Below are 21793 nucleotides of genomic sequence, written 5' to 3' on the forward strand. Positions count from 1 at the left end.
ATGCCCTTCCACCTCCTCCACGACACAGGGTTCTTGGGGAATGACTTGATTGTTTTCAGTGACGGGGAGGTCACCACCTCTAGAAAAGCCCATTCCACTGCTGGGAAGCTCTAATTGTTGTAAAAATTGTTTTCATATTGAGCCGAAATCTCTCATCCTGTTACTTGGGAACCATACAGGGGAACCTACTCCTTTTTCTGGATGGTGGCATTTCCAAGATATGAAGACACTTAAGTTACTATTTCCCCACACTCCCTGGTTTTCTCTTTTCTTGGTGAAAGGTTAAACTACTCCTGGTTCTTCAGCATCTTCTCATACAGTGTGGCTTCTGGTCCCTGCACCAGCTTTGCCACCTTCTGTTAGAGTTTCCTCATCTTGAGGGTATTTGCATTAAAATGTGCTGCTGGTACCAAGCCAGGCACCTTGCCGACTTCTGATCAGACCAGATACTGAGGATAACCACCTCCCTTTGACTGTTGTTTATGCCGAAATGCCTCAAAGCAGTATGTGATGAGTGCTCTGAGAAAGTGTGAGCAAAGTGTTGTGGGGTTGTAGGGAGACAGGGAATACTTGTAGCTGTGGGGGATCACGGGAGGCTGCCTAGAGGAGGTGACATTTGCCCTAGGCAATGAAGGATGAGTAGAGTTCCAACAGGTAGAGGTGGGTGTTAAAGGGTGGGTTGAAATAGGGTTCATTTTGGTTAAAGAAAACTTTCAGGCAGTGAGAGTTGTCAGGAATCCTTCAGTAGAGGATTAGCTGAAAACCTGCTAGATGGAAGAGGTTCAGGTGGAATACTCTTGGAGACCCTTTACAACCCTGTGGTTTGGTGACCACACTCCATCATGCTCCAGACAATGGTCAAAGCCAAGTCAAGGTCTAGAAGCCTCCTTATGTAGCGTGAACTCATTTCTCAGACTTACCCTCAAAGATAAATCTGCTGGACTCACTGTTCCATCTCTCCTCAGGTCTTCCACCACAAGCTGATAGGAAGTGTACTGATTGGCTCTTTCAAAGTGGACCTGGGGACTGTATACAGCCAACCTGGTGAGACAGCATCACCTCCCCATCCCTCTCTTCCTCTTCTTTGGTTTATAACACCCAGAGTTCATCTCATCCATTCACTCCTCTGTTTATCCGTTTGTTCAGTAATGCTGAGCACCAGTGACAAAGCTGAATGAGACACAGCTCTTTCCCTTAAAAGTTTTATAATCTAAGAATAGAATTATCTTATATGTCCACTTCTGAGCAGTTTTTTTTTTCTCATATACAAATTCTGTCTAATTTAGTGCTGTGAGACATGAGCAGGAGAGGAGGTAGAATACAGAAGCCAAGAATATGAACTCCACAGTCAGATTGCCTGGGTTCAAATTCCACTCTGCTATCTCCTAGCTGTGCAACCTTGGACAAATGACTTAACTTCTCTGTGCCCCAGTTTCCTCATCGGCAGAAATGAGGATAAAATAGTACTTCCTTCATAGGGTTGTTCGAGGATCGATTAAGTTTATAAATACACATGAAGTATTTAGTAGTGAGCCTAGCACATAATAATGACTATAGCATTTAATGTATGAGTTTGCTGTAATAATTATTGTTATCCCTGATTTATTGGAAAGTGAAACTCAGAGAAGCTAGGTGACTTGTCCAAGGTCAAGAGCAAATAAGAAACAGAACCAGCAACAAACATAAATCTTCTTATGAAAGGCCCCTTCTCTTTGACAGTGACTCCAACTCACAGGACCGCAGTGAGCCAGGCCATGGGCATACTGAGTGCAGTGACCTGGGGATGACACATTAAGGAGTAGTGGAATCTGTGGAGAATAGGAGGGCTCACAATCAGTATTAAAGACCACTGGCTACTCAGCTCCTTTAGTGTCAGTTGTCATGTGGATGTGGGAACCCCATATTGCCAAAACTAACCGTTTTTTAAAGATAACCCAGAAGTCTAGATTTTGTAAGTGATTTGGAAGTTTTGACTCACAGTGTAGGCCAAACAAAAAGACCTCTGAGGCACATTTATGGTCCATGGGCAAGTGATCCATGACTTCTACACTCCATTAAGGTCCTCCTGTCTGGCCAAAGCTGGAATCCCATCTAAGCAGTTTTCAGTAGGTTGAAGACGTCTCCAATACCTATGGCAGTTTGGGGAAAAAGATGGAGAACTGGGTGGGAGGAAAGGGAGAGGAGGGAAAGGGAGAGAGAGAAGCAGCCTGAGAATTGGAAATTACTGAGATGAGCCATTGTCCAGAGCAACAGAGGGGGGAAAGCATGGGAGGTGTTGGGGTGCGGGACAGAGAGAATGAAAGGAGCTGCTGAACTCTTCTGTGGAGGACATGAGCTGTCAGGGTGCTCTTCCAGGTCATCAGTTCTGCGACAAGTGGGCCCTGCTCACAGACCCTGGTGACATCAGGACTGGCACCAAGGGGTACCTGAAGTGTGACATCAGTGTGGCCGGGAAAGGCGACGTCTTAAAGACCAACCCCAAAACCTCCGACGCCGAGGAGCAAATAGAAAAGTGAGACAGGTCCATCCAGGGCCATACAAGAGAAATACATCCTAATTTTATGTCTCCTTTCCCTCCCTCCACCCCTTTCCTTATGGGTACATAAGAACTGCCAAGTTCACGGCTTGCCCACCTGGGATTCTGCTTATCAGAGGCATCACGGTGTGTCTTCTCACAGTTGTGGCTCTCCATCAGGAGGCCAGCTTGCAGGACAAGCACAGCCTGTCTTCCTATAATAACCCGCTATAGATAAGCTATTCCTGGGCTAATCTGGTGTATCTGAACACAGCTGATTTTTCCTTGAAGGAATTATAATTTCAACTACTGGTTTGTGATGTGGGAAGACTTAAATCCACCTCTTTTAAGGTGCAGAGTGGGAGACAGTATTTATTCTACAATTCTAGGACCTGAATGAGTTTGTATCCACTCTGTTTAGACCCTTTATTATCATTTATGCTAGGAAGAAAACTTGCTTTAGCTATGATTCCTAGTCTTTTCAGATTTTTCTCATATGTCAAGACCCTCTTTCTGCCTCCAGCTTACTTCTACCTTTTCTCTCTTTCAAGTGAGAGAACTTTTTTATTTTTTATTTTCGTCCTCCTCTAAGGAACCTTTTGATCCCCCAAGGGTTTCCATCAGAGAGACCCTGGGCCAGATTCTATGTGAGACTCTACAGAGCAGAAGGGTTGCCCAAAATGAACTCCAGCATCATGGCAAACGTCACCAAAGCGTTTGTGGGTGAAGGTAAAGACCTCGTGGATCCCTTCGTGGAGGTCTCCTTTGCTGGGCAGACGGTAAGGAACCATTGTCACTGGTACTGGCAGGCCTGGCCAGAGCCCTGCTCTTTAGCCAGAACACTTTTAATCAAATGAAATTAAATTGAAAGAGAAAGCTTGTCACAAAAAGGCAATGAGTCATGTGGCAGGGAAACAGGGAGGGTTACCCGCTCACTCTGCATTGGACATCACGGAAAGGAGCTATGGGTGGACCACGGTTTAGGACCCAGGGAGGCAAGCATCCTTCCTCACCTCTGGCTACGTCTTGAAGATATTACCCAGTCCCCAGGCCCTGTAGAATTACCACCCACCTCCTGATATGTTCCCCAGTTTACCCAGATAGTCCTTGTCCTGTGTAAGCCTGGACTTCCCTTTTCCCTGCTCAAGAGCCACTGGAAGTGTCAGGGCTGGGTCCTTGGTCGGAGCTGAATCCTGGTTGGCTGGACTTTGAAGCTTCAGCTTATGCATGTGTTGTCTCTGCCATTAAAATATACACCTCCCTGACTCCCTCCTCTTGGCGGGGGTGAACACTGGAGTACTTTTGACTTAGGCTGACCTTAGAGGTAATACACAACATACCTCCATTTTATGATGAGGAAACTAAGGCCCAAATTAGAGAAGCGATTTGCACAAGGTCATACTTTTATAGAACATGAGCTCAGGTTCTATCTATATCCACTGCACTCTTGGAGATGCGTGGAACAACTGCTCATGATACAGGTGTTAGTTTCACCCCAACACTTATATGCTGATTAGAACTTCCCAAGGGCACAGCTGAGACTCACCTTTGTCTCAGATGCCTGGCACAGCATCCAGCACACAGGTCATCAGTAATGTTCACTGGGTGAAATTGATTTTCATGGGTGTTAGTGGAGAGCAGGTTCATTATTTTAGGCAAATTTATATTGCCAGCTGCTTTGAAGAGTTTTCTTGAATCAGTCACTTCCTTCCATGGCTAATGTCCTTCTGGCTGTGTTCTTAGGGGAGAACCACGGTGCAAAAGAACTGTGCTGATCCCGTGTGGCATGAGCAGGTGGTCTTCAAGGAAATGTTCCCTCCTTTGTGTCGGAGGGTGAAAATCCAGGTGTGGGACGAAGGCAGTGTGAACGACGTAGCACTGGGCACCCATTTCATCGACCTGAAGAAAATCTCCAATGAGCAGGATGGAGATAAAGGTAGAGTCTCCATGTCTGACTTTGAAACACAGAGGGTTTCAGTGGGCAATGTGTTGGGTGCCTCTGTGCTTCTGTGTGGTCTGTGGTTTAGGTTGATTCAGGGAGGTGGATGGAGCTGGGCTCCAGAAGCCAGGAGGTTTGGTCCTGGTCCCAGGTCTCCCAGAGACATTGCTTGTGTCTTTGAGGAAGTCAGTCTTCCCTTAATTGAAAAATGAGGAGTTTAGATTAGATCAGAGGTTGGTAATCTAAGGTCCACGGGCCAAATCTGGCCTGCTGCATATTTTTGTATGGCCCACAAGCTAGGAATGGTTTTTACGTGTTTAAATGGTCCCTCCCGACACCCAAATTGTGTCCCCAGTGCCCTGCTGGGAGCACGAAGACAGCATAGATGGGTGGTTGGCTGTGCACTGGGTGAGCCAGAGAGGAGTGGGGGGTCCCTGCTAATCCACCGAGTCAGCCAGGTCAGGTAATGAGCTTCCACTCGGTGTATGGCTCTTTACTTGCAAAACCCAAATTAGTAGGTGATGATTTTCTAAATAGCCCAACAGACTCTCCCTCCTTTAAATCCCCAGGCAATCTTCTCTGCACTACCAAATTGTGCTAATTGACGTATATACATGCATACATGCATGTGTATAAATATCTCATACGTGCAATACATATATACTCACAAACATGCAAATACATACATGTATCTATATCATACCACATATCATATACATACAAAGTTAGCACAATTACCTTTTTCCTCAATTAGACTGAAGGCTTGTCAAGAGCAGAGAACAAGATTTACACCCTTTTATGCCTGTCACAGAGTGACACCATAGAAAGGCCTCAATAAATACTTATTGTCTGATTCTTCACTTGATGAAAGTGTTTACCACAAGATTGCTTTATGCAGAAAGCACACTCAGCCCACCTACACAATTTCTCAACTAGATGTAAACATGTTTCACTCACAACTTTTCAGGAACTTCTTGATGATTTTCAGAAAATATATCAGTGGTTTAAAAGTAGACATCAGGGACCATAAAATCTTTCTATCCCTTTTAACACAACATTCCTGCTTCTTTAGGTCAACTCAAAGGAGGGATAGAATCTGGTCCACAGGACTGGGGGTGTGGGGTAGGGAACATTGAAGCATAATACTATCAATGACAGTAAAACACATGGAAACATCCATTGTCAACAGTGGGGGAAATTGTTAAATTATGACACATATGCTTATTCATATTAATAACTAATATTCTGGAGCACTTCCTAAGGGTCTGTGTGAAGAAACACTTAAGAGATATTATCTCTTTTAATCCCGATAGCTGAGAAAGGTACTACGAGCATCTTCATTTTAGAGATGAGAACACCAAGGCACAGGGAAGTTAAAAACAAAACTTGCCTAAGGTCACACAGCTTGAAATTTGAGCTGAGATTTGAACCCAGGAGGCAGTCAATCTTTGGAACACTATCCTGTCAAAGCAGAACATGACGTTGCCAAAGAGAAGTTCCTATGGGCATGTGTGTGTTCTCAGACACTATGTATTAAGAAGGGAACATGCTCATGCCAGTAGTAAGTTAAATTCACCAGGTCTGTTTCAGTTCTACCTTTAGAACACATCTCGGAACATTCACTTCTCTCAGTCTCCACTTAATTTTGGTGTTCACTTTTGATGATGAAGTGGTCCCCAAACCAATTTGCCCACATTCACTCTTATGGCCCTTCACGTAGCAGCCAGAGTGATCTTTAGAGATGAGATTAAGTCACATCTTTCCTTAAATTCCTTTAAACTATTCCCATAATTTTTAGGATAAAGATCAAAACCCAAGACCCCCGAGCCCCAGTCTCCTCTCCCAGCTTTTCTCCCACAGCTTTCTCCCCATCCCCAGGCTCCTTCCAACTGGCACACGCTGTTCCTTCTACCCAGAGCTCTCTCTGTCTCTCTGTCTCTCCATCTCTCTCTTTTTTTGCCTGCCCAACTCCTCTCCATCTACATCAGCCTGTTATTTGTCCTTTCAGCACAAAGCGTATCTCCTACATAGTGTTTATAATGTAAATATTTATTTGTTTATTTCTTGTGTCTTCTTTGTTTTCCAGTGGGCTCTATGTTTATGTCTAGCGTGGTGATGGACATGTTAGGAATCAATGAACATTTGCTGAATAAATGAACAGAAAAGAATGCATGTTGGCATTTATAGTATTAATACAACGTGAACAAGTATACACATATGCATGAAAAAAAGACTGCAAGGAAATACAGCATGATGGCAATCGTGGTTGTTTTGGGGGGATGAGATAGCTTATTAATATTTTCTTTTGTCTTTTCTGCACATTCTACATTTTTAAATGCATGTGTGCAACTTTCATAAAGCTGAAACACAATAAACTTGGAAACATAACCAGATAACTAAAGCCTGTGGTCTTTCTAGGCTTTCTACCAACCTTTGGGCCTGCCTGGATTAACCTGTATGGCTCCCCCAGGAACCACAGTGTGATGGACGATTACCAGGAACTGAATGAAGGCTTTGGGGAAGGTGTGTCATTCAGGGGCAGAATCCTGGTAGAAATTGCTGTGGAAATCCTCTCGGGTGGGGCACAGGAGTCTAAACTTTCCAAGGCCCTGAAGGAGCTCAAGTTATCTTCCAAGGACAAAGACTCCAAATCTTCCAAAGGCTCTAGTAAAGACAAGACTGACAAAAGTGATGATGGAAAACCCCAGCAGGCATCAGATAAGACCAACTCCACTGAGGTTGAGGTGGAATCTTTCGATGTACCCCCGGAGGTAGGTCTGATTACTGTTCCACTGTACCTTACCTGCCAGGTGAGCCCAGGGCAGAGACAGCACCTGCCACAGGCTCCTGAAGGCATTGTCTGCACATGTCTTATCCACCCACAAAATTTGTGTTGGCCCCGCCCTGTATTCTGGACCTGATCTTCTCTCTCTTCTTGCACACAGCACAGCCATCTGCTCATGATAAATTCCTTGAGTACCCCCAAAACACAGATCTCCATGGAAACCCAAGTAAAGAGGAATAAAAATGCTCTGGGGGCGTTGGTGAGAGTAGGTGGTGGGGTGATTGTCTTAACTATATCTGTAACCTAATTTTGTTTAGCTTTGTTAGCTTAGAGTATGCTTTGGATGTGAGATAACGTAGGATAAGGGACGAAGAGGAGGAAGAGTAGGTGACAAGCTGGGATATAAGAAATTGAGAAACCTATTTTCCTGCACCAAACCTGTAGAGAAATCACAACTTCAAAAACGTTTATCCTGGCTTACTTATTGCTCATCATAAATCATATTAGCATTTTTCCAGCCCAGTTCTATATTGTGGGAAAGAGATTTGGGGCTCCAAGATGAATACAAACTATGACTATCCTCTCAACTGCTTAGTTTAGCAACAGTAATTTGTAGTTAAGCAAATGAAAAAACTTCCTGTTTTGTCAGTAGCACAGGTGGGTAGATCTCAGCGTGGCTAATTCTGCTTCTGCGAGTGTGTTTCTCAGGTCAACGAGACAATAATTTCAGGTAGGAAAGGGAGCTGAGGGCTGTTCTCCCAGAGCTGTCCATTCCTAGGGGAGGCTAGACGGTTGAAGGATTGTAGCATGTGGGTCACCTTAGCCTTGGAAGAGCCATTTATTTTTATTGCTGGGATCTAAGAAATCTTAGGAAACTGAAGGGGAGAGGCTGGAGCACAGGGTTGGAAACCTTGGGGTTGGTTCCATTCATTGCTCTGATGAAAACACCTCTCTGTGTTTCAGTCTAATCATCAGCAAAATGTGGTAGTCACTTTGTCATAGGCGTCTTCTGGGGGCTCGGTGAGGGACTGCATGTGAAATGGTCAGCAGAGTTCTTGGCACAGTCGCAGTGAGCAGGCAACGCAGTTGTTGTTGTACGTTACTGTGGTCGCTCCCACTACCAGGGGCAGCCATTCAGAACTTTCCACCCTGTTGTTTGAGACTTTGGGTATTTTGTAGACCTCCCAGCTCTCCTCTCTGAATTCATATGTTGGGAAATATTCTCTGGAAATGTGTACTGTCATTTTGTTATGGTTAGAATTAACATCGTCTTCAGGGGACTGTGTGTGTATGTGTGGGGATGTGTGTGTCTTCAGAATATATGCCAACTTTGGAAATTTGACTTTGGACTTTACCAGAAATTGTGAGTATAGCTTAGTAGCCACCTAAGCTGATAGACCCTATATCTGAACCTCTGATAATCTTTCCTGCTGTAGGTTGTGTTTGGCAATTCTTTTCTAAACAGGGATTGCCAGGTAGAAAGAGGCTAGAAGAAGATTTTCTTAATCCAAGTCAATATCTTTAAGATATTTTGCTGAGGGCACCTGAAGAAGTAAATTCTGCAGAAAGCAAGGGAGGTGGGAACATATGTGAGGTAGGGATCACCTCTGTCTACAAGGCCAGGGGGCCATCTTGGCTACTGTCTGAAGGTGACAGGAGAGGGGGAAATTCAGACATTGTTCAAACCCTTATTTCCCCTCCCTCCTCTGTTCATCTTGGTTTCTTATTTGTGGCCAGTTTCTTGTTAGGTTTGTTAGTTGTCTGTTGCTACATAGTAACTCATACCAAATCTTAGCAGCTTAAAAGAACAAACATTTATTTTTCTCTGTGGATGAGGAATTTGGGAATAGCTTAGCTGGGTGGTGCTGGCTTAGGATTTCTCATGAAGTTTCAGCTGAAATGTTTGTAGGGGCTGTCATCATCTGAAGGTTTGGCTGGGGTTGGAAAATCCACTTCTAAGATGGTTCCTTCACAGGGTGGGAGGCCTAGTTTCTTCTTGTCTGTTGTCAGGAGGCCTCAGTTCCTCACTATGTAGATCTGTCCACAGGCTGCTTGAGTGTCCTTATGACTTGGTGACTGGCTTACCCCTCCTCAGAGCAGGTGATACAGGAGAGAGCAAGGCCAAATTGTCTTCCATGACCTAGCCATAAAATCACAACTGATGTTTCTGTTGTATTCTACTTGTTAGAAATGAATCATTTAGCCTGGCACATACTCAATGGAAGGGGAATTAAGTGTTACTTTTAGGATTACCCAAGAATTAGTGGGCATATTTTAAAACCAACACACTGGGCTTCTACCTTCCCCATAGCCTGAACAGCTCAGAGCTTGTCCTCACCAACATGGTGACCCCCTTTCTTACAGCATCTTGTTCTTTTTCAGTTGCCAGGATCTCCAAGCTCCAATCTCCCCAGTCACAGCCAGCCTATTGCACACCTGGACAATCCCTCTTTGCATATCTGGACAATCGAGAGGCCCCATGATGCTGGCTTTTCCAGCTCATCCTCATCACCACCATCAAAGCTTCTGTCCAGACTTTCACAGAGCATAGCCGATCTAAAAACATGTGTTCATTTTTAAATTCTGTGAGCACTTATTGAATAGCTTCTTGTCTAAGCATCGTTCCCAATATTGGTGGGAATAAAAATAGAGTCTGACTCCATGGAGTTTATGCTACGGAAGAGGAGATAAGAGGTGCAAAATTACCATGGCAGGAAATAGAAAGTGATTATCACATTAAGGAGGTACAGCTAAAGTGCTGTTATTCCTGGAGTGAGTGAAATATAATGATTAAAATGTTGGGGCCCCAAGTAAGACGGCTGGATTTATATTGTGGCAGTATCGTGCAGTGGTTACTGCCCAGCTTCTGGAGAAACATTGCCTTTGTTTGAATCTTTGTGCAGAAGACCTAACATCCTCACACTTATTTCTAATAATAATCCCTACTTCTTTGCCTCTTAGTGAAAGTTTAATGAATTAATACATGCAAAGTGCTCAGAAAAGAGCCTGGCACGTAGCAAATGCTCAATAGATATTTGTCATGTTTAGTAACTTTGGATGGGTTTCTTAATCTCCCACTGAATTGCAGTGTCCTTATATAAGTGCATATAATAAAAATACCTCCCTTCTAGTGTAGTTGTGAGAATTACATGAGCTAATGTAGGTAAAGTTCCTTCTAGGTCTCTTAGTAGTTTTTAACCTTCTCCCAGAGAGTAAACTCAGCCTCAGGAAGGCTAGATAAGTGGCTGATTTGCAGCTTATGGGTAGTGTGGCAGGAAGGGTGTGTGCTCTGTGACTAAGATCCAGCACTGAGCCCCCACCCTGTCCAACATTTGGGGGTCAATGGATATATTTCCTGGGGATGCCAACACCACAGGAGGCTCCTGTGTGAAGGAAGGGGTCACCTGTCACTTAATGATATGGAAAGCCTTTGGCTCTCTGAGGGACGTGGTTCAGGGCTCTTGATCCCTGGGGCCACACTGCTTTATTTCCTTAGATTAACCTTTCTGCATTTCACGTGGAGTTTCATAAATCCAACCACAAAACCAGGAAGCCTGGTTCACTCAGCCTCTTCACTCAGAAATGTGATGCTGTGTCGCTGTGTCCCAGAGACATCTGCTCCCTGAAGCATCAGCCTGTTCCACGTCAATGAGTCATTTGCAAATAATTGTGCTACCTTATGATGGCTCCTGTCTTATGCCCTGTGGTAGTCCAGTCTTCCAGACTACAGGCTCCTTCAGAAGACAGCCTCAGTGGAGACCAGGCCCTCAAATCTTGGCTGATTTTAACTTGCTGTGTGACCTTGGGAAGCATCTTAGTCACTCTGAGCTTTGGTTTATTCAGGTAAAAGATGAGATCGGAACACGAACTCTAAGGTTCTTTTCAGTATAAAAGCACTTGTGATTCCGGGACCTGTGCGTCCCTCACAGCAGCAGCGACAGTGCATACAGTCCACCCTGGGTGCACATGAGTGGTCAGTGCTTGTACATGTGCCTGACCCTCTGTCCCTTTTATCAGGCCTTGCTTGTTATTTCAGGAAGACATTGGGTTAACACATGATAGAGTTCAAAGAGCACTGGGTCTGTCATCAGAATACTTAGGAAAGATACTCCACAACTTCGAGCTTCAGTTTTTTAAGTTTCTTTACCTGTAAATTAGGAACGATTCAAATTTTAACTCATCGAGGTTGTTAGGAGGAACAAATAATGTAATGTATGTAAGTGTTTAATCCTGTGACTTTTAGTAACTTGGTTTTGATTTTATTTTCTAAAAGCCTGATCACCAGAAGGTCATCCCAAGCCTGTGTTTTGTTAAGAGCATCTTAGAAAAATACACACCCCAAGCTTACCCTTTAACATAAAAGGAGAGTTTATTTCAAGGTAGAAGCTCAGAAGGTTGAGACTGGATCACTCTAGATAAATGGCTGAATTTGGATTTGCAGTTTGTGGGCCCTGGTTCCTGCATGTCTGATTACTGGAAAAACATGACATTTCAGGCTGAAATGCAGTCTCAACTTCCTATAAATTATGCTGGACTATCAGTAAATCAGCTTCCTGGTAAGAAAAAAAAAAAAAGAAAGAAAGAAAACAGTTCTGTCTGGTAATTTTTTTTCTTTCTGTAGATTATACCAGAAAAATATGAGGAATTTTTACTCTTTGGAGCATTTTTTGAAGCCACCATGATTGACCGGAAGATAGGAGATAAACCCATCAGCTTTGAAGTGTCTATTGGTAAGCACAGGAAGCACAGTGCCTGGCACATAGCACGGGCATAGTACCTATTTCCTCAATAAATGAATTAGTGCTTTGCATGAAGATGATAGCACTCTGGTGGAGGTTTGCACCCCATAAAGAAATGAACAATTTCTTGTCCACCCTAGTGTCAATATGAAGGTACTTTAAAAAGTTAGTGGATAAATAGAATTAAAAGATAATATAAAATCTTTCAATGAAGTTTTTTTTTTTTTTTAAAAGATGACTGGTAAGGGGATCTTAACCCTTGACTTGGTGTTGTCAGCACCACGCTCTCCCAAGTGAGCAACCAGCCATCCCTATATAGGGATCTGAACCCGTGGCCTTTGTGTTATGAGCACCACACTCTCACAAGTGAGCCATGGGCTGGCCTTTCAATGAACTTTTTGAAGTACTCTCATATATAAGGGATAGATTTATTTTCATGTGCTAAAAAAAGTGATTGAGAGTATAGATTTGGATTATTAATGATGGTTCCATTACCCTGGGCTCATTTAATTTCCCTGGGTCTCAGTTTCTTCATCTGTAAAATGGGAATAATAATAACTTCTCAAGGAGTTGTTGCAAAGGTTTAATGAGTTAATGCATGCAAAATGCCACACTTATAGTGCGTGCTATTATTATAACTCCCAGCAATCTTCCAGGGCTGTCATGCAGCTAGGAGAACCAGTCCAAGAAAGAGTGTTCCACCAGACAAGATCTTGATTCACATTCAGGCAGCCAGCTCTCTTTCAGCAGGGCAGAAGGAACTGGAAATGGAATCCAGCCCTTTTGAGCCATCCAGCTAAAGGCCTGACACAGAATCCCATGTCTGCATGTTCAGAGGGTAGAGATACGTTTTGAGAACACATATCTTTATAGGAAAGGAAGAGGGATCTGAGGAGGAAGAGAGGTTGGGGTGGGGACTGAGAGAGACCTGTAGCTGGCTTCAGTCATATTAGGGATGGAGAAGAGGAAGGAGGCTCACAGTCGGGGGCTCCAGGGTGGGATCAAGGACACATGGGCAAATGTGACAAATGGGATGATTTGGGGTCTGTCCAAGGAAGCACTTGCCAATATGCAGGGAAGTCTCTTGGTGGACTGGGTTCCACAGGGAGGCAGTGAGCTCTGCATGCAGGGGTGTCCCCACCTCTGAACTCCTACTTGCCAGCATCCTCTTCTCTGACCCTGAACACCATCCCTCTCATTCCCTTTTCCCCTGATACCTTCCCTTTGCCTCATGGAGATATCCGATCCATCCTTCTGTTTCCTCTCCTGTCTCACTTCCCTCTCTACCCCTCTCAGGTGGCTCATCCCTTCAGCAACTGTCTTCCCAGTTACCTCAATTCTCTTCCCTATTGTTCTATTAAAAACTCCAAACCCTTGATCCACCCAACTATCCTCCATCTGTGCTGCCATGCTCTGGCTTTGTGATCAATTTGCCATGAATTCAATGGTTGCAACCATAATGGATGTCCAGGGAGGTTGAATAACCATCCCAGTTTACCTGGCAGGTGAATGTTAGACAGAAGACCCAACCAGGCCTGCTAAGTCTAAGTCTCTTCCTCTTTCTATGATGCCTTCATGCCTCCTTCAGGCTTTGAACTAAGGTAGGAATAGTGGAGAAGATAAGGAGAGAATGAGTTGAAATAAGACTGGAGAGAAAGGCTTTTGTGGACATAGTAAAGCGTTAAGGTCCTTGATTCTCCAAATGTGTATCAAGACCCTGTGTCTGTGCCTTGCCTAGTAGTGAGCAACAGAGACACAGTAGTAAGATGCCATTTCCATCCTTAAGACCTTTACAGACATCCAAGTAAATCATCTGAAACAAGGCGGTAGAGGAGTAACAGAAATATGCATGTGATATTAGGGACCTCTTTAGGTCAGGTTTCCAGAAACAATGCCCGAGCGGATTCTTGCACAAGTGAGATTTTGGCGGTGTGCTCGCAGGAGAAGGGGACGGAAGAAGGGGCAAAGGACATACCCCGGTTCTGTGGGGAGCTCTGGAACATGAGGGCGCACAGACTCGGTCCCACCTTGAGGCAAGGGGACTGGGCTTCTACATGCCCACATCAAGTGGTGAGTGGCTTCAGGCACAGGTGAGCAGCCTTTAATCTTCCAGGGAGAGGCCATCTCCATCAGTAGAAGGCAATTCTCCAGGGAAGGTGGCTTTTGTAGGCTGCTAGCAACCATCTCAGTGCCTCTTCCTGGTAAAGGGGACGTGGGTGGGGCACCAACAGCATCTTCTGCAGAAGGCAGAGTAGTGGCACCTAGCCTGCCAGAGAGGAGGGGAAGGGGCAGGGAAGGAGGCAAGGGAAGGCTTCCCAAGTTAAGGGGTCCTCACCATCACAGGCTTTTGATACCAGACCTTTCTTGATGTAAACAAAATAGACCAACTCAATAATATGGCTAGGTTTGGAGATCCTTCTAAAAGAGAGAAATATTCATTTTAATCTTTTTAAGAATTTGAAATCAGATTGTAAGAGGGAAATATCAACGACATCAGTATGCCTGCAGGGGATGTCTATTCTTACACAAAGGCATTTGTAGTATAAAAGCTGCCCAGTTTGCCCCCAAGTAATGTTTTCTTCTCTCCCTCCCTCCCTCCCTTCTTTACTTTTCTAAACGTGATATTGTCTTTGGAAACTTAGACGAGAAGTCTCCTCTTAGAGAAGGAGGAGGTTTGGAAAAGTGTTCAGGATATTTTGAGTGAAAAAGGCAGGTTACAAATCAGGTTGTTATGCCAGGTCACATATCTACAGTGATCCTTTACCACCATCTCTATGAAAAGTTTTGGAAGGATATACGTGAAATTGTTAAAAATGGTTGTAACTGAATTTTGTGATTTCTAGTGACGCTTTTTCTCTTCACTGTGTTTTCTAATTTGTAAATTGTATAGTTTTCACAGAACAGAAAATAAGACAGATGGAGACGGTGGCTCATTGTCACTGTCAGTCTTGTTTCTTTATCTGGCCTTTGCTCTTACCACCTTCATACTGAGATCTATTGCCCTGCCATGGGAGGACGTGAGCTTGGATCCCTTATGCCAAGCAGACTGACTCTGCTTGCTGACAGCGGCCCCTCTCCTCTTGCTACTGCCTCTGCAGGTAATTTTGGGAACCTGATTGATGGAGGGTCCCATCATGGGAGTAGGAAGAAGTCAGCCGAGTCAGCAGAAGAAGACATCCTCCCGCTGCTGCACGAAGGAGTGGAGGGTGCAGCCCAGGAGGTTGGCATCCCTGTGGCCTCCACCACCAAACCTGTGAAGCCACTGGTGACAGAAGGGAACAGGTAGGAGAAACAGTGGGAGGAAAAGAGCCAAGGTTTTTGCAAATGGAATTTTGTCCAATTTCTGGGACTGTTTCATTCAGTTCTTCTCTAGAATCAGAAACATAACTTTAAAAATCTCAGTTATGGGAGCAAGGTGTAAATGAGGCCACATGGTAAGTATCACATGACAACTTAGCAACATGACAACTCTCCAGATGACTTTGAACTCTTCTGAGTTACATCCAGCTAATTCATTTAACGGCAGAGCAATGACGATGATTATTATTGTCATATCTAAAGCCCCTTTATTCTATAACGTTGAAGCATAACAAGGCAAGAAGGTCAGAATTTAAAATGTTAATCCAGACTCTTTTCACAGTTATTATATTTATCTGAGTTCTGTGCTATTATGTAAACCTGATTTGGTGCAGTTGTTGAATACATCATTTCTTGTCTTATTTTTGCCACAGTCATTTGCAAACTGAACTCAAAAAACAATTGTTAGACACTAGAAAATATCATTTCATAAAGCGGCTGGGGCACCTACACGCACCCTTCTCTGATCTCCTTTAATCCATGTAAATTTTCACCCTACAGAGAGCAGTAAAATTGTAGAATTCTTTTTGAAGAAAGTAGTGTCAAGCACTAATCAAGTGATTTGAGAAGGGAAAGCCACTCATAGTGAGTCTTCTCTTGCTGAATCTTGTGCTATGAGTAAAACATCTATGATCTTATTGGATTCTCATGACCGCACATTTCTCTGCCCATTTTACCTGTGAGGAGAATGGAATTCATCGATGTCACATGGCCACAAGGCCACATCCCTGTGCTCTTTAATCTCTCTGCTGTTCTGGATCTAGACACTCTCTGGGGACTGACCCATGGCTAACCGGCCACTATTAGGAATAACAAATCTATGTCCCCAGACAGCCATCTTTCCTGAGCAGCAGATCCAAACACCTCCACTTGGGTGTCCCACAGATTATTCACGGGGCTCATTTCCTGCACAGACAACTGCTCTCCTTTTCTGATCTTTCCCACTTCATCGACTGACCCCACCATTATCGGAGTCCTCCAAGCCACAGACTAGAAAGTTGCCAGTTACTCTCTTTTTCCTTCTTATCCACATTCAATCAGTGATAAAGTCTGGTCAAGTCTAGTGCATAAATATTTCTCATATCAATTGCTATTTCCTTAATTCTGGCCATTGACATCTTCTGCTTGGATTATTTAGAAAACCTCCTACCTGGCTTTGATCTTCTTCAAGACATGTCCACTGAATTGTCTGAACCGTTCCTCCTCTGATTACGTCACTCATTGTCTCCCTGTGGCTTTTAGGATTAATTTCAGGGGCCAGAGCTTGTGGATTCCATCCCAGTCTATTTTTTTTACCATTATCTCTGGTCACTCCCCAAACTTCACCTTTCCCCCAGCCGTGCAATGCTCTGGGCAGTTCCCTAAATGTCCCCTGCTGTTTGCTGCTTCTGGGATCTTCCCTCTGCCTGGCCACAAGCCCCTCCTCAGAACTGCCAGCTCCCATTACGCTTCAAGAGTAAGCCCAAGCTCCCTTTCCTGGACTGCAAGACTGATTCGGACGTCTATACTCACCTCCAAGAAGCACTGGTCACTCTGGATCAAGATGTTTCTACTTGTCTGTCTCCCTGTTAGACTGTGATCACTTTGAGGGTAGGGACTGTGCCTTATTGTGTGTCAGCTCATTTCTGTGGCTGGCACATAGTAGGCGCTCATGAGTGTTTTTGAATGAGTTAAAGAAATACTATAACCTGGTTGGAACAGAGAGAGGGGGAGGGTGACTAATCCTACTGGGGGAGAAGTAGAGTTGGGAAAGGTCACAGAAAAGGTGACATCCTAAAGGATGAGAAAAGGCTGAAGGGATATTGAAGGAGAGTGTTTGGGGTAGTTGAGTGGACTAAGTTAAAATAATCTTAGCTGTTGCCCTCTCATTTGTGAGTGTTCCCTACATTTTCTAAACCCTGCCCTTGCATGGGCCACCTTACTCTTCCCACGGATCACCTGCATTGGGGTCTTTTTTTGGCTCCCTGGCAGCCATACATGGTTGTCTGTCTTCCTTCAATACACACCAGAAAGAACACCAAACTCTCCTGTCCTTTAATGCCATTCTCAAAACTGAGGATGTCAGTGGATGAATGAGTGGATCTGCAGCTCTGGCAGACTTTTCTTAGACTACTCAGAGGTACTCTGTATGTTTTTGTTGGCAACAGGCAGTGAAAACCTCACCTTGCTGGACTAGCTCATTGTTGACTATTGGTGGGGATCTCAGAGGGTGTAGTTTGGGAAGGGTTTGAAGGAGATGAGATGTCCCAAGGCACCCCTGGATGGACCTCATATAAGTGCTGGCCAGCTGGTTCAAGGAGACCAAAATAGGTCCTGCTAGTATGTTTTGGTACTGTTGGGCTTTCTGTATATTCCTGAATTGCTATATTGAGGTAAACCACATAGTGGCAAGCCAGGGAAGCAGCCACTGATTTGGAAGATTCCATGTCTATAATAGACCCCTATATGTGAGTGAATATGCACACACACATGGATGCACACACATGTGCACACATATATGAACACACGCAACTTATTTGTCTGTTGCCTCCATCAAAATATCACCTTGTATTTGTTCTGGGCTTTCCAGTTTTATAAATACATGCATCGGCATACAATTTACGCACTGGGATGGAGCTCAGGAATGAGATGGGTCAAAAGATATCCAATGGTGGGTCCATTTGATCCTCAGGATTCCAGGTCTACCCTTGCCCAAGGTCACAAGGCTGGTCCTGTGTCATGGCAGCCATTCAAGGTGGCAGTCTTCCCTTTCCACTGGCAGCACGGCATCCTCCCATCTGCTGCCGTCCATCTGCCCTGCACTTTGCCTAAGAAGCCGCAGCATCCTGGTCCATGTAGACCTGGTGAGAGTAGGAGGACCCTGAGAACTAAAGAGACTAAGGCCCTGGACATTATTAGCACAAAATGATCCAAACCAAAGAAATCTTGGGACAAAATACAGTATGGGATGGGAATTTATTTAGTTGCAAGATTTCCAGTGCAATAATTTTAAAAGAGATAAAGAGAGCAGTTTGGTTTCTAAACTTTCTTTTTGTTCTGCTGTAATAACAACCTCAGTTTCTGCCAAGAACTTATTTGGCTTCTCTTCTGAATGCACACCTGCTGGTTTATTTTCTGCAGAACAGACCATGGGGCACCTTTGCTAATTATATTGCCTCCTTCAGAAGAACATTGGGTTGGAGAGCTAAAAAGAACAGCCATCCATTCTTTCAGGGTGGAGTTCTCCTTAGCTTTCGGAATGGAAACAAAGCTTGTGCTCACTCTCTGTCTCTGTCTCTGCCTCTGTCTCTCCTTCCTTCCTGCCCTCTGTAGCCCTGTTTCTCCAAACGCTGTCCACTTTATCAGGGCCGTCTGTCCTGCCACACCCATCCCAAGGATTTTCTTTGGCCTTCCTTCTGCAGTTCTCTTCACACAGTCCCAGATGTATGTGAGAAAATTACGAAGGGTTTGAGTAAAACCTAGATAAGAAAGTAGCTGTCATTAGGCAGGAAACTTCTTCAACATTTTGCCACACTTCTCCCACCTTACCTGCCTCCACACCCATTGCCTTCCTCCTTCGGGACCAGATTGACAGATTACTTCCTTCTTTTCTGTCTTCCATCTTACCCTGTTAACTCTCTTTTTCTCATCAGCATTTAATCATATTTAACTGTTCCCCTCAACCATCCTCTGTGGCTCTACAACTTCCCCTTTTAGCTACTCTACTGCCCCTCTTGTCTCTTCCTAGCCAGGAAAGTCACCTACATTATTAGCACCAATGCCTGGTAACAATAAATATTTGGGCAGATGGATGGATGGATGGATGGCAAACCTGGAATGTAGAAGTTTAGTTTGGAACATGCACCTTCACCCTCATTAATAATATTACTCCCTTACATTTGTCTAGCAATTTTAGTTTACAAAATGCGTTCACATATGTTGTCTCAATTGATCCTTACATGTGCCTGGTATATAGACACCAAAAAAAAAAAAAGTTAACTTTCCTTCCTTATTTCCTCTCTCAATTTCAAAACTTCCTCCTCGAAGAAGGCTTGCCTGATTAATCCTGCCCTCTGGTGACCATTTAGAAGCTTTGTCCTGGGTCTGCTGGCAGCTGTCAATTCCTCTTTATTGTAGCCACAGAAGTGTTTATTGGTCATTATTCTTGGGTCCCCAATTCTAGACTAAGATTGATGTTAACAATCTGATAGTTTTATCACTACCCCTCTCCCACCCAGCCCAAAACTACAAATCATGAACATGTGGCTGGAATTGCCTGAAAAATACTGATTACCAATAAACTTCCATAACTAATGTGTTTTCACAGGAATTACAACTATTTGCCATTTGAAGCCAAGAAGCCCTGTGTCTACTTCATCAGTTCTTGGGGAGACCAGACCTTCAGGCTGCACTGGTCCAATATGCTGGAGAAAATGGCAGACCTCCTGGTAGGTGACTTTGACGGGTGGTGGATTTGGAGATTAAGAAGCTAGGGAAACAGAAATATTTTTATTTACCCCTGAGAGAGTCTTGACCTTAGTTTAGATACAGATGGGTTGAAGATCCTGGGGAATGAGAATGTATTTTGCAAAGTCTCTGGACTTTGAGTCAAATTATCTACATTCAAATCCCTGCTCTGCTTACTGTTGTAGGGCTTAGGGATTAGGCTGATTACCCTAATATTCAGGGGAAGGAGTTGACAACAAAACTGATAGATCCTGGCTCCAACAATATGTATCCGAAGTCCCTAACATGGTGGACAATTCCCTACAAGACCAGGCCCTGCCCACCTCTCTAGCCCCATCTCTCACATGCTCTTCCTCTCTCACTTTATTCCAACCATTTTCTTCAGTTTCTCTAAGAAACCAAGCTCCTTTAACCTCATAACTTCCACCATGCTGTTCCCTCTCTAGGCTGCTTGTCCCTCTACTCTCCTCCTGCATAACCCAACCTCTGTGGCTCAGCTCCAAGCCCTTCCTCAGAGAAGCTCTCTGACCACCCTCCCGCTTTTTATCCTGACCTGCAGAGCCATCACCATCACTTACTATTTACTTGTGCATTTGTTGGTTCAATAACTATTCCCCACTATTTCTGTGGCACCTGGTATAATACCCAGCACCTATTAGGAGCTAAATAATTATTTAGAGAATTAAATGTTTGAAAGTATTTAAGACAGTGCCAACATGCAATAAGGGCTGGGTGGGAGAGGAAACTTCTGAAGGGGAAAGAAAACCTATGAACTCTGTTTTTTTGTATCTTTCACCTTCCCTTGGTAAATCTTTTTCTCTCATGCTCACATGTCTCTCCCCACCCCATGCATCTCATGAGAGCATCCTTTATTCTTTGTCCCACATACCTCACAGGATGACCGTTGTCTTATCCCTCCCATTCCATTAAAACCCACTCCAAGGAAAGAACAAATTTCTTGGTCCTATTTGCTTTATAGCTGTTGCTCTAATGGTATAAAAAGAAGTATTGTCTCTGGCCTTGGGGATTCCAGGCATATTGGAGATAGACTCTGAATGCAGTCTGGGAGGCCTGGTCTGGGGTCACACCATGTGGAGGCCACAATCTCTCCTTATAAGGCTGGTCTTCCTCCTCTCTCAGACAGAATAAATAGTGTATCTCTAAAAGGCTTGATGAAACAAGTTAGAATTTTGCCTGGGGGCCACAGTAGCATTCATTTCTGATTCCTTTCTCAGTGCCAGGATCTCTGCCATGCTTGGCATATCATGGCTAACATGATTGAATGTTTACTAATCAGTAATTTACGACACTGTTTGAAGAAGTTCACACTCCCTTATGGTGTTGTAGGTGGGCACTACCATTATTCTATTTTACAGATGAGGAAACTGGCCAGAAAGAGGTTAGTTCACTTATTAGTGATAGAAGCTGAAATTGAACCAAAGTAGTCTGACGCCAGAGCCCAGTCCTTAACTACTCCACAGTGTTTCCTGTTCTCATATTTAAGGTAGACAAAGGGGAACATATGTCTCCAGGCGCCAGACTTTGGCATGTGGTAGACAATGTAGCTTCTGTAAATTCTAGCAAAGTAGTGGCAGCATGTGCATTCCCTTCAGGAGCCATTTCCCTCCAAGCCACAGAACGGAATCCTGAAATTTAGGCCCCGAAGGAAAAGTGCAATTATTAAGTAGACAAGCACACAGCCACTGCCATATGCAATCTGTCCCATCCACTAGTAAAAAACATATATAATCAGAAGAAAGGGTAGTCTTTTAATTTCAGAGATTATTCAATTTGTTTTTAATCCTATATAACAAATTGACTTGAATATTGCTTTTGAAGTTTTTGGTAATTATATCTAATTTACTCTATTTTGTTAGATATTTCCCATGACATTAGGTTTTCCCATAGGGTAGACTCTAAATAAATGGTACCCAGTTAGGGAGTGGATCTGTGACAGAAGCAAAGAGTTTGAGCAGTACAGAAGAAGACGTGGACCAATTCCACCTAAGAAA

At 44.0% G+C, this 21793-nt stretch overlaps 1 protein-coding gene across 1 annotated transcript in view; it reads left to right on the forward strand.

Annotated features, from left to right (window-relative positions):
• FER1L6 (fer-1 like family member 6) overlaps nt 1-21793 on the forward strand; it is a 127007-nt gene that overhangs the window by 17526 nt on the left and 87688 nt on the right. The window contains exons 6-13 of the mRNA XM_063079710.1: nt 966-1044; nt 2356-2512; nt 3108-3294; nt 4259-4451; nt 6873-7225; nt 11861-11969; nt 15077-15260; nt 19642-19762. Coding sequence (XP_062935780.1) covers nt 966-1044; nt 2356-2512; nt 3108-3294; nt 4259-4451; nt 6873-7225; nt 11861-11969; nt 15077-15260; nt 19642-19762 — 1383 coding nt within the window. The remainder of the gene's footprint in view (nt 1-965; nt 1045-2355; nt 2513-3107; nt 3295-4258; nt 4452-6872; nt 7226-11860; nt 11970-15076; nt 15261-19641; nt 19763-21793) is intronic.

The sequence above is a fragment of the Cynocephalus volans genome, chromosome 15 (genome assembly GCF_027409185.1).
Source record: "Cynocephalus volans isolate mCynVol1 chromosome 15, mCynVol1.pri, whole genome shotgun sequence".
Classification (NCBI taxonomy): Eukaryota; Metazoa; Chordata; class Mammalia; order Dermoptera; family Cynocephalidae; genus Cynocephalus; species Cynocephalus volans.